Below are 14,305 nucleotides of genomic sequence, written 5' to 3'. Positions count from 1 at the left end.
CATGTGCTCTGTAGGGCTTTTTGAAATTGTGGCTTGATGTCCTTTTTTTCCTATCATTATTATTCTCTCAGTCGTTACTTCTTCCAATATTGCTTTAACCTTATTTTCTTTTTCATCTTCTTTTGGGACTCCAAAAGAATATACATTTAGTCTTTTTCAAAAAATCGTATTTCCTGTATCTCTTATGTGTTTTTCTTATTTTCAGTTATTTTGTGTGAATATGCTCTGATGGAATATTTCTTTCCGACATGTTTTCCAATTCACTATTTTTATCTTCAGCTTTGTCAAACCTTCTATTAAACTCATCAGTTTATTCCTTAATTTTAGTAATTAGAGTTTTCAATCCTATAATTTTTATTTGTTAGTCTTTATAGTTTATATATATTGTTGATTTTTTAAAGCTTATTTTTTAATTTCTTGACCAAATTAACACAATTATTATAGAGTCCATGTCTGATAACTCCATTACCTGGCTTCCCTGCGTGTCTGCCATTTCTTTTAGGTTTAGATCACATTGTCTTCTCTTCTCATAGGATTGGTTATTTTTGCTTGAGTGCCAGACATTGAATATGGACAAATTGTAGAGTTCACTTGACGCTCTGAGTACTGTAATATTCCTGAAGAGAGGGTTTACCTTTGCTTCTGAGTAGTTGTGTCCTTGATTACTTTAATTCATTCAGTGATCAAAGGAAAATTGGAAATTAGGAGTGATAAAATCTCTTTTTGGCCTGTTCTTTGAGTGGTTCAGCCAAACTCTGTGGCCGCTTAAGATCCCAACTGAAGGCCTGAGAGTTCCCTGGGGCTCTTCCTCATGGGCAGGTCCTGACTCTAACTTTTGTCCCCTGAGCCTATAAATCTGTCGAAAGTACTTTCTTATCAGCCTATCATGTGTCACCTTCAGAATCATTTAGGATAGTTAGTTCTAAACACTTAGTTTTCTGTTAATGAAAAGCTCATTTTGATGAAATTTTCAGAGACAACTTTATAGACCTTGTAGCTACCACCTGTGCCTTCTCCACTTGCAAGGATAATACCTGGCACTTAGGAATGTTCGGTAAATATTACTGAGTAGGTGAATGGCCTCCAAGTTCTTTCTACCTCCCAATATTTTTCATTTTCTTGTCAAGTATTGGGCCAATGAAAAGACTTACAGAGATGAGTATTCGTTTAATACTTGCTGTGTGTCAGGACATATAATAAGCACTTTGCCTGCTCTATCTCATTTTCCTCTTCTCAGCATTGGCTCTGGCTATAATTTAATTATTAATGATATTCCTGTTTTGTTAGGAGAGTATTGATTGTCAGGGCACAGTCTGCTCAATCTCAGTTGGCTTCGACGGTGGCATCACACGTTTTTCAAGTCCAGCTTTGGGCTTCTCAGGATGTAGCATCACACACAGCTCTAGGTGGCTTCTTTAGACTCCATTCCTCAAGCATCCTGTCTTCCACCTTGCAGCGTTGCTAAGATCACCTCTCGGCCCTAGTGTTATGATTCTTTAGAGTCTGGACAGTAGGACTCTCCTGGCATTTTTTTCCTCCTGACCGGGACCTGTTGTGGTCACAGATGCGAAAGCACTTGACGTTTGTGGAGAGGTTAGACTTTTAGAATCAACTCTGCCACTACCTCAATATCAAGTTACAGATGTGTTGAGTCTTTTTTCTCACTTATTAAATGAGGGTTTAGACTACATTATTTTGGAAGGCTTTCCAAGCCTTAAGATTACTAGCCTGAGGATAAGACCCATTCTTTTCTAGTCCAGTAAGATCTGACTTTGAGGAAATGAGTAGCAATGTAGGGAGTATTTTAATCATTTATCATCATTTAACATAAATTTAAGTTTCTGTTAAGATTTGGAGATGGACTCAGAGCTGTGATTATTGATCCTAAGTGGGCATCAAATTTTATCCTATGGACTTTTTAAAAAAGCAGATGCTTGGCCTCACTGTCTACTAACTGAGTCAGGTTTTCCATGGATGGGGTTCAGGCATCTTTATTTTTAAAATAACCACTCAGCTTGAAAAGGTGGGAGGAGGCAAAGCGCCAAGAGGCGTCCAAGGAGGAGGGATGATTCTGAAACTGTCCCACCTGCTCAGATTCGGTGGCCTTGGTTATGGCTTTGTTTTCCACTGATGGTTCTCAGATCTTGGGTCGCTCTTTGGGCCTCACTCTTCTCATCTGTAAAATGAAAGGGTTGGGATCAATTCTCCAATTATTTAGAACGTATTATCTGCCTGGTGCTTTGCCAGGCACTGAGGCTGCAATGATGAAAGAGAGACTTTGCCTTAAAAAAGTTGTAATTTACCAGAGGTGGCAGGCAAGTAAACTAAAAATTTTATTATAGTGTCAGGTGAACATAAAGAAAGCAGAATTAGATCAGACACTGGGAATGTCTGAGGAAATGCTTCCTGGAGGAGGTGACAGCTGAACTGTGCTTAAAGAATGAGTAGCAGTTAACCTGGTGGGGAAGGGAAGGAAGGAGGGTAATTCGAGGAAAGAGCATGTGCAAAGGTATTAGGTGAGAAAGAGAATGGAGTTTGAGAGCATTGGTTGGAGTTTAGGGTACATGTAAGAGTGGGGTAAGGTGATGCTAGACAGTAGAAGACCTTGTGTGCTAACCTATGCATAACCTTTCCCCCACTTACAGTATTTTAACAGCTAATCACACCATCAGGATAAAGACATGATCAACTTTACATTCTAGTAAAGTCCTCACGTAGGCACTGTAGGGAGTAAATTGAAAGGGCTTGAGAATGATGGCATGTTGATCATTCAGGCTACTTTAGAAATTTAGTGAAGAAATGGGGATCATTTAACAAAGTGTATGAAATAGACCTTATCGATAGAATGAGAGAAAAGGAGGAGGAATGTGAGTGGAAGGAACTCATTCCTATTTTCACTGTTAATTGGAAGGAGATGTTTGTGGAAACTTTGAAAGAGCAACATAGGTGAATAGGTGGAAGAAAGAGTTGAAGGAGAAGCAAAGAATTTCTGAGGTGAGGATCATGAGCTGGTAGTGGTGCCAAGACTCCTGTTCCTATGATTATCTCCTATGCTGCTCATCTGGCTGTCAGAGAAGGATGACAGGATCGACCCAGGATGGGAGTTCAGGCTATATACTGGAAGGCTTAAGGGCTACGGGGTTGAGGAATTGGAAGGCGGTGATTAGAGTAATGGCCACATGAGTCTAGGTTGGATAGGAAAGGAAATGACACCTGAAGAAAACTGCAAATTAGGAGAAGATAGAGGTTTAAGGGAACTGATTCAAGTTAAGATAGAAAAACAGGTTGGATGGATAGAAATTTCAGGTAGAAAACATGACAGATGTGGTAGGTAGACACTCATTATCCATGATGAGCCACTTTATGCTAGAGAGGCTCTAAAGCTAAAAAATAAGAACAAAACAATCAAAACCACATCCTACATTTTCTAGTGTTGCTTGTAGCTAAGGCTCTGGATCTGATTCAATTTCTCCAGCTGGCTTCACTGAAAGGCTAAAGTGAAGATGGTAGATCCTGCTTTTTCTACAGGACACGGAAATTTTCTGCAGTGGTGTTCCAGAGTCCAGTCCCTAGGTTTGTGGCAGCTGAGAAGCAGTGCATATGTCTTCTGATTTATTTGTTGGTGTGGCTCTACCAGATGTGGCATGACTTCATACCCTATAGCTGCATCACTGGTAACTCCTGGTCTTTGACTTGCAGGTGGTGTATTTCCGAGTCTTGATTCTCACTGTCCTGACTGTGGCAGAGGTAGCAGCTGTCCTGTGAGCTAGTTCTGTGGTGGAGTTCTGGCCCAGATCTCCTTGAGATCTTTAACAAGATCTCCTTGTGGCACTCTGTCACTGCTGGACATTCCCATCAACTATGAACTGCTTCTTCTCTTCCTTCTGAGATTTACTCCTTCTCTCTCTCTCTCTTTTTTATCCTGGCCTTTCCTTAGTAATCATCAATGGATTCTCATCCTTTAATTTGGGTCTTAGATTTTGGGGTGTCCAATTTCAGTCACAGTCATCTGTTCTTGCTTTGATTACATTCAAAGTGATGGCTCAGAACCGTTCGTATACAGATGGCTCCCAACTCTCTTTCTCCCGTCTTGGCTTTTCTCTCAACCTCCACACACTTTGTACAACAGCCTAGTATACATTCTACTGAGACATTCCCATCCCCAACTCTCCAGAGCCACCACATGTAGAGTCACTTTTTTTCTTACCCCAAATCTAATCATTCTTCTGTATTTTCTTTGCAATCTGTCTTTTGTCTAACGGCATCTTTGCATACCCAAACTGGGACCATAGAAGTCCTGTCCCCTCTCAATATTCCAAATTTGGCACTAAATTCTATAGATTGGAACTGCTTAAAATCATTGTTTTTTGTTCCCTTCTTGCTATCTCCACTGTACTGCCTTAGTTCCTGTTTTATTTGGCCTTAGTTTATGGACAGAGCTTCCTAAATTGTTTCCCAGTCTTTAGGGTTGTCGCATCTTTAATCTCTTCCCACAGAGCAACCAGATAGATCATTCTCAAAGCAAATATGATCATCTTATTACCCTTGCTCAGAAAGCCTCGGATGTTCATCCTCTTTTCATGGTTTTCCATGATTGGGCTCTGACTGCCTCATTAGTTTCATCTCCATCACCCTCCCACAGCTGTGACATCTTAGCCAGAATGCTCTGGCTATTTTATGCCTCAGAACCATTGTTTATGCTGGCCCAGGAGTGTTCTTCTTGGCGCTTGGAATATAAAACACATTCAAAGGTTCGCTGCTATTATTGTTAATATTTTAATTTTGAATCTTTTTAGTGAGATATCACCCAAGAATTTTTAAACAAAAATCAAAGCATTCTGACAATTGAAGCTCTAAAATAATGCCCCAGTGGATTACAGTAGAGGTGGGTCTAGTGGTTGTAAAAGAATAGAATGGCTCTTAAGCTAGCAAGGCTGAACTTTAATATGATTAAATATTGGTACATGTTGAAAGAAAGAATGAGTCAATCAGAAAGGAGACTGGTCAACAATGGAGACGTAGAAAGGGCAGCTCAGAGATCGTGCCTATCCGAGCCCTATCCAGGGAAGAGGTTTCCATAGTCCAAAGACTCAAGTTTTCTGCTTATTCCTGCTCTAAAGAAGGCAACACAACGTTGTCAGAGTCTAATGCCTTCACTCATCTGCCTCGTGGGAGTTATTCCCATTCTGCTTGATGAGCAATTGTCCAATTATAATTTAGTTTCCCATATAGAGTGTTTATAGAGAAATAATGTAAGACTTCTACAAAGTTGTGGTTAACATTGTAAATTAGCAAATGCTCATTCAGGCATTACTGAGTTCCACCTTTTGAGATGAATCCATTTACACTGCTCCAATGGTAGAGAATGAAGTCTGATCCTGAAGTGGAGCTCACTCAGTGAGGAGAGAACTCAAACTTTGGGCAATTAAATCTTTATTTATAAATCAAGGGTTTATATGTTTTTTTCTCTATTATTATGATTGTGAGCTTTCTGAGGACAGGGACTGCATCTTATTCCTGCATGAGCAGGGCCTCTCACAGTGCTAGCAAAGAGCAGGAACTTGAATGTTTGAATGAATAGATTCAGTGATCCAAGAAGTCACTCTGTAGAGTGGAGCTTGTTGAAGAAGGGGAAAATATTTGAGAGTTCAGAGGTGGTCCTGTGGGATGGAAGAAGTGGCAATTAGTGTGAGAATGTGAGCTTATGACAGGACAGATAAATGGTGAGGCTTGCCCTCTGGGTGGTTACCGAGGATGACAAGTGAGAAAGGCGTTCCTGAGACTAACCAGTCTTCAAGTTGGTTTGGTGTGGCTGCAGTGGAGGCATCATGTGAGCTAGGGAGACGTAAGGAGTTACATAACATCTGCTCCCCTTAAGCTTAGCCAGCAGGCTTTGACTATTGCTCAGGTCTCCAAATAGAATGTTGGTGAGGCATTATGTTCGACCTCTGTAAGGTCCAAACCCCGATTGGTGGAGAAGGTGTAATTGGGCCGGTAAACAGCGGAAGCAATAATTGTTCACCTGGGCTTGGAGTCTTGGCAAAGGGGCTTGGTGCCATTCAATGGTGGTCCATTGAGAGAGATGGGATCCTGTAGGTGGAGGACATTCTGCCTGTTCACATCTTCCTACCAAACTCCTTTATGGACCAACCCCAATCCCCCTTCATGAAGTCTCACTTCCAGCCTACATAGGCCAAAGGCCTCTCTTCTTAACTCCCATTAGACTTAATATTTAGAGCACTCATTGTAGCCTATAAAATATCCTTCGTCAAATCTTCTGGAGATACATAAATAGTCTTCAGTTATATTATAAATTACCTAAGGTCTAGGGATCACTAGGTTGCTTGTTATTTCCCCATAGTTCACAGGACGGCACTAACTAGGAATGTAACTGATACCCCAAAATATTCTTTGAATTAAGTGTTTTTTGTTTTGTATTTAGGACTGTAAAGAGATTAAAGGAGAGCGGTTTACTTCTGTGGGAAAAAAGCTTTCAGTGAACAATGTCTCGGCAGAGGACAGAGGGAACTATGCGTGTCAAGCCACACTGACACACACAGGGAGACAGTACACTGTTTTAAACAGAATTACTGTAAATATCAGTAAGTATGCTCGTATCCACTGTCTTCACTTCCTCTTGGCTTTGCCTGAGATGGCTGGCTTCAGGCAGAAGTGATTCTTGATCTTGATTTTTGTGAAAGTCAGCAGGCTCTCCAAGAGTAGAAAGAGCGAAGTAAAAAGGTGTGAACAGTTTAGTTTTCTTATCTGAAAAACCAGAATACTCAAAACTCTTGGTTTATTTATGAAAATTAAATGAGTTCAAGCATATAGGGTAGCTATGGGGTACCTGGCAAAGTATAGGTATTCAGTAAATGGCAGATATTATTAATATTACTCTTATTTCCCTCAGCCTTCCCTGGGGTGACTATTTTGGTGGGCCATCCCAGCTTTGGCCTCTCCTGCCTCAGGCACTGTGGAGTTAAAGATCTCTGGACTTGGTTCCAGGAAACTTAATGCTCGAAGAGTTTCAGTTTTTGACCCAGAGCAGCCACTTTTCTTGAACATATGACCCGGAGATTTGAAAGCAAAATCTTAGGGGTAGAAGAAACCCTAAAAATAATTTAGCTCAAGCCATTAGCTTTATATAGGCCTAGGAGGGGAGCAACTTAGAGAGCTGGTTAGTGACAGAAACAGGGCCAGGACTCAGGCTTCAGTGTCCAAACAAGCGTTTTTTCTTCTAGACACATTCACCGAGGAACTCTTGCCTTGTTGCCTTTTGCTCTTTCTTCACTGGAGAGTGGTTTTCTAGATTTACTCATCTAAATGGAGAGAACAAAAGGCTGAATATTTCTTTGACTTGGACCTTTGCGTTGGTCACTAATTTCTGTCCGACTTCATGATACTGGGGGATACTTAGCGATTTCCATGGTGTGGCTCTCTGGGGGGATGTGTTCAGCGTGCGTGGCTTGGTGCTTCCCACTTGGGGCCCCTTAATTAGGAAAATTGATTGTATTAGATTTTATGATTTTTATGCTCCTGGGTTTACGCTAACTGATAATCTGTCCAGAAGTAGGCACCTTCTTCGTCTTGTTCACGGTTGAATCCTCAACACCTTGCCCAGTGCCTGGCCTGGCCTCGGTGCAGATCTGTTCATTAACTGAATGGTTGACTACTCTCATGCTTTAGTTTTACATTGATGGTTGAGGGAATTCTTTGAAAGGTGAAATTTCAAAGGCAAAATGAAGAATACCTCAAGAGGTCATGTCGGTGCAATAAACATTTATTTATGATCTATTATATGCCCCACATTGTTGGAATCTACTAATTTAAAAAATAAAAAAACACTGTTTCTTCTATTAGGAAGCTCTCAGCCTGCGGTAGTGGAGCCAGAGATCCAAACGGATCATCTTAACCTTAGGTGGTAAGGATAGAGTTATAGACAGCATCTGGGGAGCAGGAAAAGAATCAGAAGTAGCCACAGGGGTGGCAAGTAAATTCTGGGAAGGCTTCCGAGAGGAAATGTTGAATTTTGAACGATGAATAGGATTTACAGAAGTACAAAAGAATGAGGAGGGGCAGAAGGAACAACGTAAGGCAAAGCACAGAAGTGTCTGCCATTATAATTTATGTTGGATCTAAAACTAGTTTTGTTAGAGCGTGTGAGATGAGGAGGAGTGGGAGCTGAGGTCCCAAAGTTAAACAGGGACAAGGTCAAGGGGGCTGGTTGTACGCAGGCTCTACCGTGCAGCCACTGAAGAGCACTTGGATGGGTGTGGGTGCAGAGTGCCGAGCTGCAGTTGTGATGGGTGAGATCAGTCTTGAGGTGATTTGAGCAGGAATTGAAGAGGGTCTTGAGGCCTGGAGACCATGAGGGCGGCTGCTGCAATATCCAGAAGAGCGCTGGGAATCTGAACCTGGGTGGAGGTGAAGGGGGTTCTTCTTCAGGCAGTCATTTAGTGACTTTTCACTGAGCGCTAGATAGAGAGAATGTGATGGGGAGGAAAGCAGCCGTGACCATGGCTCTGATGGAGCTCTGAAGTCTGAGCAGGGAGGAGAGGAACAGATGAATCAGATGATCCCCTAATGGGGTGTGTAACTACCAAGGAGATTAATGCAATGAAGGAAAGGAAAATACAGGATCAGTCAAGGACTTGTTAAGAAGGCAGTGGGTCAGGGAAAGCTTCCTGATAATGGTGATGCTGATGGTCAGGAAGCACTGAGTGGTGGAATGGGCGAGGGAGCAGCCGAGTAAAGGCCCTATGACAAGGTAGACCATGCTATGTCTGAAGGGTGGGAAGTAGACGGTTGGCTAGAGTGATGCTGATGAGGATCGTGGTTGGCAATGAGGTTGGAGAAGTAGTCAGGGGCCAAGATTAGGTAGGAACATGCAATCCAAAGCAGAGAGTACAGATTTTGTTCTAAGAACAATGGTGAGCAGTCAGAGGGGTTGAGGGCAGGAGAATAGCATGGTGTGGCTTACATTTCTGAAATCCCAGTGTGGCTGCTATGCACAGAACAATCCCTACTGAGAGAGGGGGGGCAGTTAGAAGACAGGTGCAGAAACACAGGTGTGACATCAGGTAGGCACAGGCAACATGGTGGTGCTGAAGATGGAGAGATGTGTGTGGATTTGAGGCATTTTAGGAGGTAAAACCCGCAGGGCTTAGTGTTGGACTGAATATGGGTGAGGGATGTGGCGAGGTCAGAAAGCTAGGTCTTCTGGTATATGCAACTGACCGGATGGTGCTACTATTTAATGAAATAAGATAACTCTAGAGGAAAACTGAATTTAGGAGTGAGATCATGAGTTTGGTCCTGAGTAAGCTGAGTACTTTGTGCTTTTGAGATGCCCAAATGGAGATGTCAAGTGGGCCATGGCCTAGGTGGATCTGGAGCTTCGAGAAAGGTCTGGAGATCCAGCTTTCAAAGTCATTGGCCTTTAGAGGGTAATTGAAGAGGTGGGTGTGAATGAGGGTGTCTAGAGAAAGAGCAGAGAATAAGACACAGAAGGTTTAGGAGTGGAGGAAGAGGCACAGACTGAGAAGTGTTAAGAGGCAAAATTAGTTTGACTTGGTGATTGATAATTTGAAGAGGTGAGGAAAAGCTGTTGCCTGGAATGACCTCCGGATTTTCGATGTGTGTGATCTACTGGAAGGTGGTACATCAACTAGCCGGTGGTGACTTCTTTTTGGGACATCCAGAATTTGAATAGTTTGTTGAATGTGCAAATATTCTTGTTATCATAAAGGACGTATGTTTTTGCATTTTCCTAGCTTCCCTCTTTTAACTTTTCCTTGTCCCACCCCAAATATATAGGAGGCACGTGGGGCTAAATATGACTGCTAAATTTTAGTGGACAAAGGGGGAAGGGAAGAAATGGAGAAAGACTAAGGAGTGAGAATTCAATACAAGGGAGATGATTGTAGAGTGGGGTGGAGGAATGGAAGAGCCGAAGACTAACGTAAGATGTAGAGAACACGGAAAAGCAAGGGTGGAGGATGGAGGAGCGGAAGGGAAGATAGAATATGAGGGTCATTATTTCTCTCCATCTAGGACCTAGGTCAGGGCTTTGCTTATAGCCACTGTTTAAGAAGTGTATTTGGATTATTAAGTAATGAGATTTTATTATACAGTCTCATCAGTTCATATTTATAGCAAATATATACTAGCAAAGTGGACGCTCTTGGTAGCCCAGCTTTTAGGTTTTTTCCTTAGCAATTCTTTCTGCATTTAATGAATGATATTTCGTCACCTCATGAGTTTTGTTTTCTCCTGAGCAGTGTTTATTGAAGGTCTGTTCTGTGTCATGTTTTCTTTATGCCGTTATTGCATTAAAGTGGTTGCAAATGTATTGTATATGATTCTAACGCAATTTATTGTGGATATGATTTCTTAGCAGAAAAAGTTGGAAATGGAAGAAGAATCCCCAAGATCATTTATCCAAAAAACAATTCAATTGAAGTACAACTCGGTGAGTAAAGTCATTGAAGGCTTTGGAATCACTGAGGGCAGGAATCAATATGTCCACATGTCCTAGTGAAGGTTTTGAATTTCAGGAATGGACACGAGTCCCGTACACATCCGGAGAAAAGGGGGCTCAAATTATTTTTTTAAATTTAAAGGCAATCACCAGTAAACTAAAAACATGTTGAATACCTTCTGAAGATGTACCAAGCGCATTAGGAGAGGCATCAAAACAAAAAATCAAGAGAGCTGAAGCCCGGGGGAGTTGTGGTTGGAAAGGTTTGCCAGTGAGCACAGTGGTCTAAATGATTACTGTAAATCTGTTTATGCAAAGGCAATGAAAATGTAAAAATAACTTCTCAAAGAGATGATCCATAAAGCACAACTACTATTAAGTAATGTTGACCAAGGATTGTGGACTAGGTGCCAGCCCCGCGGCCAAGTGGTTAAGATCACACACTCTGCTTCGGTGGCCCAGGGTTTCTCGAGTTTGGATCCTGGACATGGACCTAGCACCACTCATCAGGCCATGCTGAGGCGGCGTCCCACATAGCACAACCAGAAGGACCTACAGCTAGAGTGTAGAACCATGTCCTGGGGGGCTTTTGGGAGGGAAAAAAAAAAGAGGAAGATTGGTAACAGATGTTAGCTCAGGGCCAATCTTCCTCACACACACACGCAAAAAGATGTTGGCTGTTGGTAAAAAAAAAAAAAACAAAACAGCCCCTTAATCTAAGATTAAAAAGAAAGAATTCTGGATGATATTACCTGAGACTGGAAAGTATATTAAAGGTGTAGCGGAAGTTATCATGCTATATTTCTTGTTTTACATAGGAAGGGGTGGATAAACATTACCTCAGGTTGTGATGCAGGTGGAGAAAAGGGGGCTCAAATTATTTTTTTAAATTTAAAGGCAATCACCAGTAAACTAAAAACATGTTGAATACCTTCTGAAGAGAAAAAAAGTAAATCAAACAAAGCCCTTATTAAAAGACAAATGCTCAGGTTGAGTCAAATAGTAAAATCCAATTACATGCTCTTCTCAAAAGACAGAGATGTAAAAGTACACGACCCAGAAGATTAAAAATAAACATAAGCAAGATATATCTTGCAGAAATTAACACAAATAAATCAGATTGGCAATATTAATCATTCTATCTGATAATATATTTCAATGCAAAAAATTAAATGACAAATTGAATCATTTTATACTAATAAAAATTACACCACCTCTCAAAATAAAAATATTTTATGTGCCAAATAGCAGTGCATCAAAATACATAAAACTAAAACTCTCAGAAATGCAAGGACAATACAACAAGACAATACAATTGTTTCAATTATAGTGAGACATTTTAACATACTCTGGCTTTGACAAATGTGCTAGTCGAATAAAGATCCAAAAGATTCTAGTGATGTAAAAAGAATAATGTGTTTAATAAATCACGCTCATAAACATCCGTGAAAAACTCCGAGTCCCAAAAGAGGAAATTATACAGACCACAGGGTCCAATCACAATGTGGTCGATCTAGAAATCTACAACTAAAGTCAAAACAATGATAAATCTCACAAAAATAAAATTCACTAATTTTAAAAATTAAGCAACACCAAATTCATCGTCTAGTTCTTTGCTTTCTTGATTATGTTTAATCCAAAGCCGTGGGTAGAGGCTATTTAGGAAGTAGTGGCAGGGAAAACATGTTAAACTTCACCGAAGGTGACTCATGCTGCACTCTGAACAAGTTTATATCTTTAAATATCGTTATTACTAATAACAAGTGGGGAAATAATTAAAATATGTAAACTAACCATTTAACTCTGTAAAAAAGAGCAACTGAATCACCCCACAGGAGGAAATAAAGACAAAATTAGAAAATAATGAATTTATTAAATGAAAAAAAAAAAACCAAGTAGAATTGCTAGGTCCTGGAGTTGGTTCTGGATACAGGGGTTGGGGGAGGGAGAATGAAAAAAGAAGACAGAGAAACCTCAGCCAATCCAGACGGCAAACGCAGAGAAACGTGAGTGTCCAAGAGAGACGTGAGGAAGCTTGTAAAGCGATGCACGGGGAGGAAATGGAATCTGTTTAAAAGGCTCTGGACCCACAAATTTTAAGGAGAGTACTTTTAAACCTTCAAGGAAATAGTAATGCCCATAATGAAGGACCTTGTCTCCACATCTCTCATCCTGTGAATGCTCCAGTGGATTTCATAAACACCTAGAAAAGACAAGCGTGCCTGTGACTAACTCTCTGAATTAACTTTGTCCACCCTCCTGTCTTTGAAAATCCTAGCCAAATTGAGAGACTTAAGAGACAAGAGATGCAAGACTTGGAGGAGGGAGATAAACACACAATTATTTTAAATGATCTGTGGCTACCCAGACATTTTAAGAAAATTCTCGAAAAAGCTATAATCGCTAGCAATTGTTCAGTAAGGTTGTTCCAATACAAAGCAAACTTTCAAAGCTAATAGCATTTTTATTTGCCTGAAATAATTGTATGTTATGTAATTAGGAAAAATGATCTTTATAATTGCAACAAAAATAAAATACCAAGGAATGAACTGAATGAGAAATTTGAAAGAACTGCTTGTATGAAAAAATTGCAACATTTAAGCTAAGACATAAAAAAAGACATGTTTTAAAGAAATTCCTTACCATATTCCTAAATGGGGATACTCGACATCAAAAATATTTCTCTCAAATTGATATAAAAGTTTAATATAATACCAGTTAAATTTCACTGAATGTCTTGAAACTTGACAAAGCATTTCTAAAATCCATGTCAAAAAAATGCTTTAGTCAGGGCTGGCCCGGTGGCGCAGCACTTAAGTCCGAATGTTCCACTTGGGTGACCTGGGGTTCGCTGGTTCAGATCCTGGGTATGGACCTATGCATGGCTTGTCAAGCCACGCTGTGGCTGGCGTCCCACATATAAGGTAGAGGAAGATGGGCACGGATGTTAGCTCAGGGCCAGTCTTCCTCAGCAAAAAGAGGAGGACTGGCAGCAGATGCTAGCTCAGGGCTAATCTTTCTCAAAAAAAAAAAAGAAAGAAAGAAAAAAAATGCTAGAGGGGCCAGCCTGATGGTGTAGTGGTTGGTTAAGTCTGCATGCTCTGCTTCAGTGGCCTGGGGTTCACAGGTTTGGATCCTGGGGGTGGACCTATGCACTGCTCATCAAACAATGCTGTGGTGGCATCCCTGCAAAATAGAGGATGATGGGCACCAATGTTGGCTCAGGGCTAATCTTCCTCAGCAAAAAGAGGAAGATTGGCAACAGGTGTTAGTTTGGGGCCAATCTTCCTCACCCGCCCTCCCCCCCCCCAAAATACTGGAAAGAGCAAGAAATAATTGAGTAGAAGAAATAAAGAGAAACCTTTTCTAGTAAATATCAAAGCTACAATAAGTAAATACTGGTATTTGAATATAAATAGATTAAAGCAACACAATGAAAAACAATAAACAGATACTGGAATATACAGGAATTTAGTAAAGAGATTTTTGGCATTTAAAAATGTGTAGGGGGCCAGTCCAGTGGCCTAGTGGTTAAATTCCGTATGCTCCACTTCAGCAGCCCAGGTTCAGTTCCCAGGCACAGACGTACACCACTTGTCAGCCATGCTGTGGCAGTAACTCACATACAAAATAGAGGAAGATTGGCGACGGATGTTAGCTCAGGACGAATCTTCCACAGGAAAAAAAAAAAAGTGTAGGGAAAGAGAGGTGTATTAAATAAGATGTGATGTTAGCATAACTTGTTAAATTTGATGACTATGTAGTTCATCGTTTACCTTCTATCAGACAAAAAGATACATTTTTGATGAATTAAAGAAATACATA

The 14,305-nt window shown here is 40.7% G+C and overlaps 1 protein-coding gene across 3 annotated transcripts in view; it reads left to right on the top strand.

The window, feature by feature from the left end:
• IL1RL2 (interleukin 1 receptor like 2) overlaps window positions 1–14,305 on the top strand; it is a 47,997-nt gene that overhangs the window by 11,238 nt on the left and 22,454 nt on the right. For all 3 annotated transcript variants that reach the window (XM_046662072.1, XM_046662071.1, XM_046662073.1), the window contains exons 5-6: window positions 6,443–6,602; window positions 10,397–10,471. In XM_046662072.1, coding sequence (XP_046518028.1) covers window positions 6,443–6,602; window positions 10,397–10,471 — 235 coding nt within the window. The remainder of the gene's footprint in view (window positions 1–6,442; window positions 6,603–10,396; window positions 10,472–14,305) is intronic.

The sequence above is a fragment of the Equus quagga genome, chromosome 5 (genome assembly GCF_021613505.1).
Source record: "Equus quagga isolate Etosha38 chromosome 5, UCLA_HA_Equagga_1.0, whole genome shotgun sequence".
Lineage (NCBI taxonomy): Eukaryota > Metazoa > Chordata > Mammalia > Perissodactyla > Equidae > Equus > Equus quagga.
This window is presented reverse-complemented; position numbering and strand designations above follow the sequence as displayed.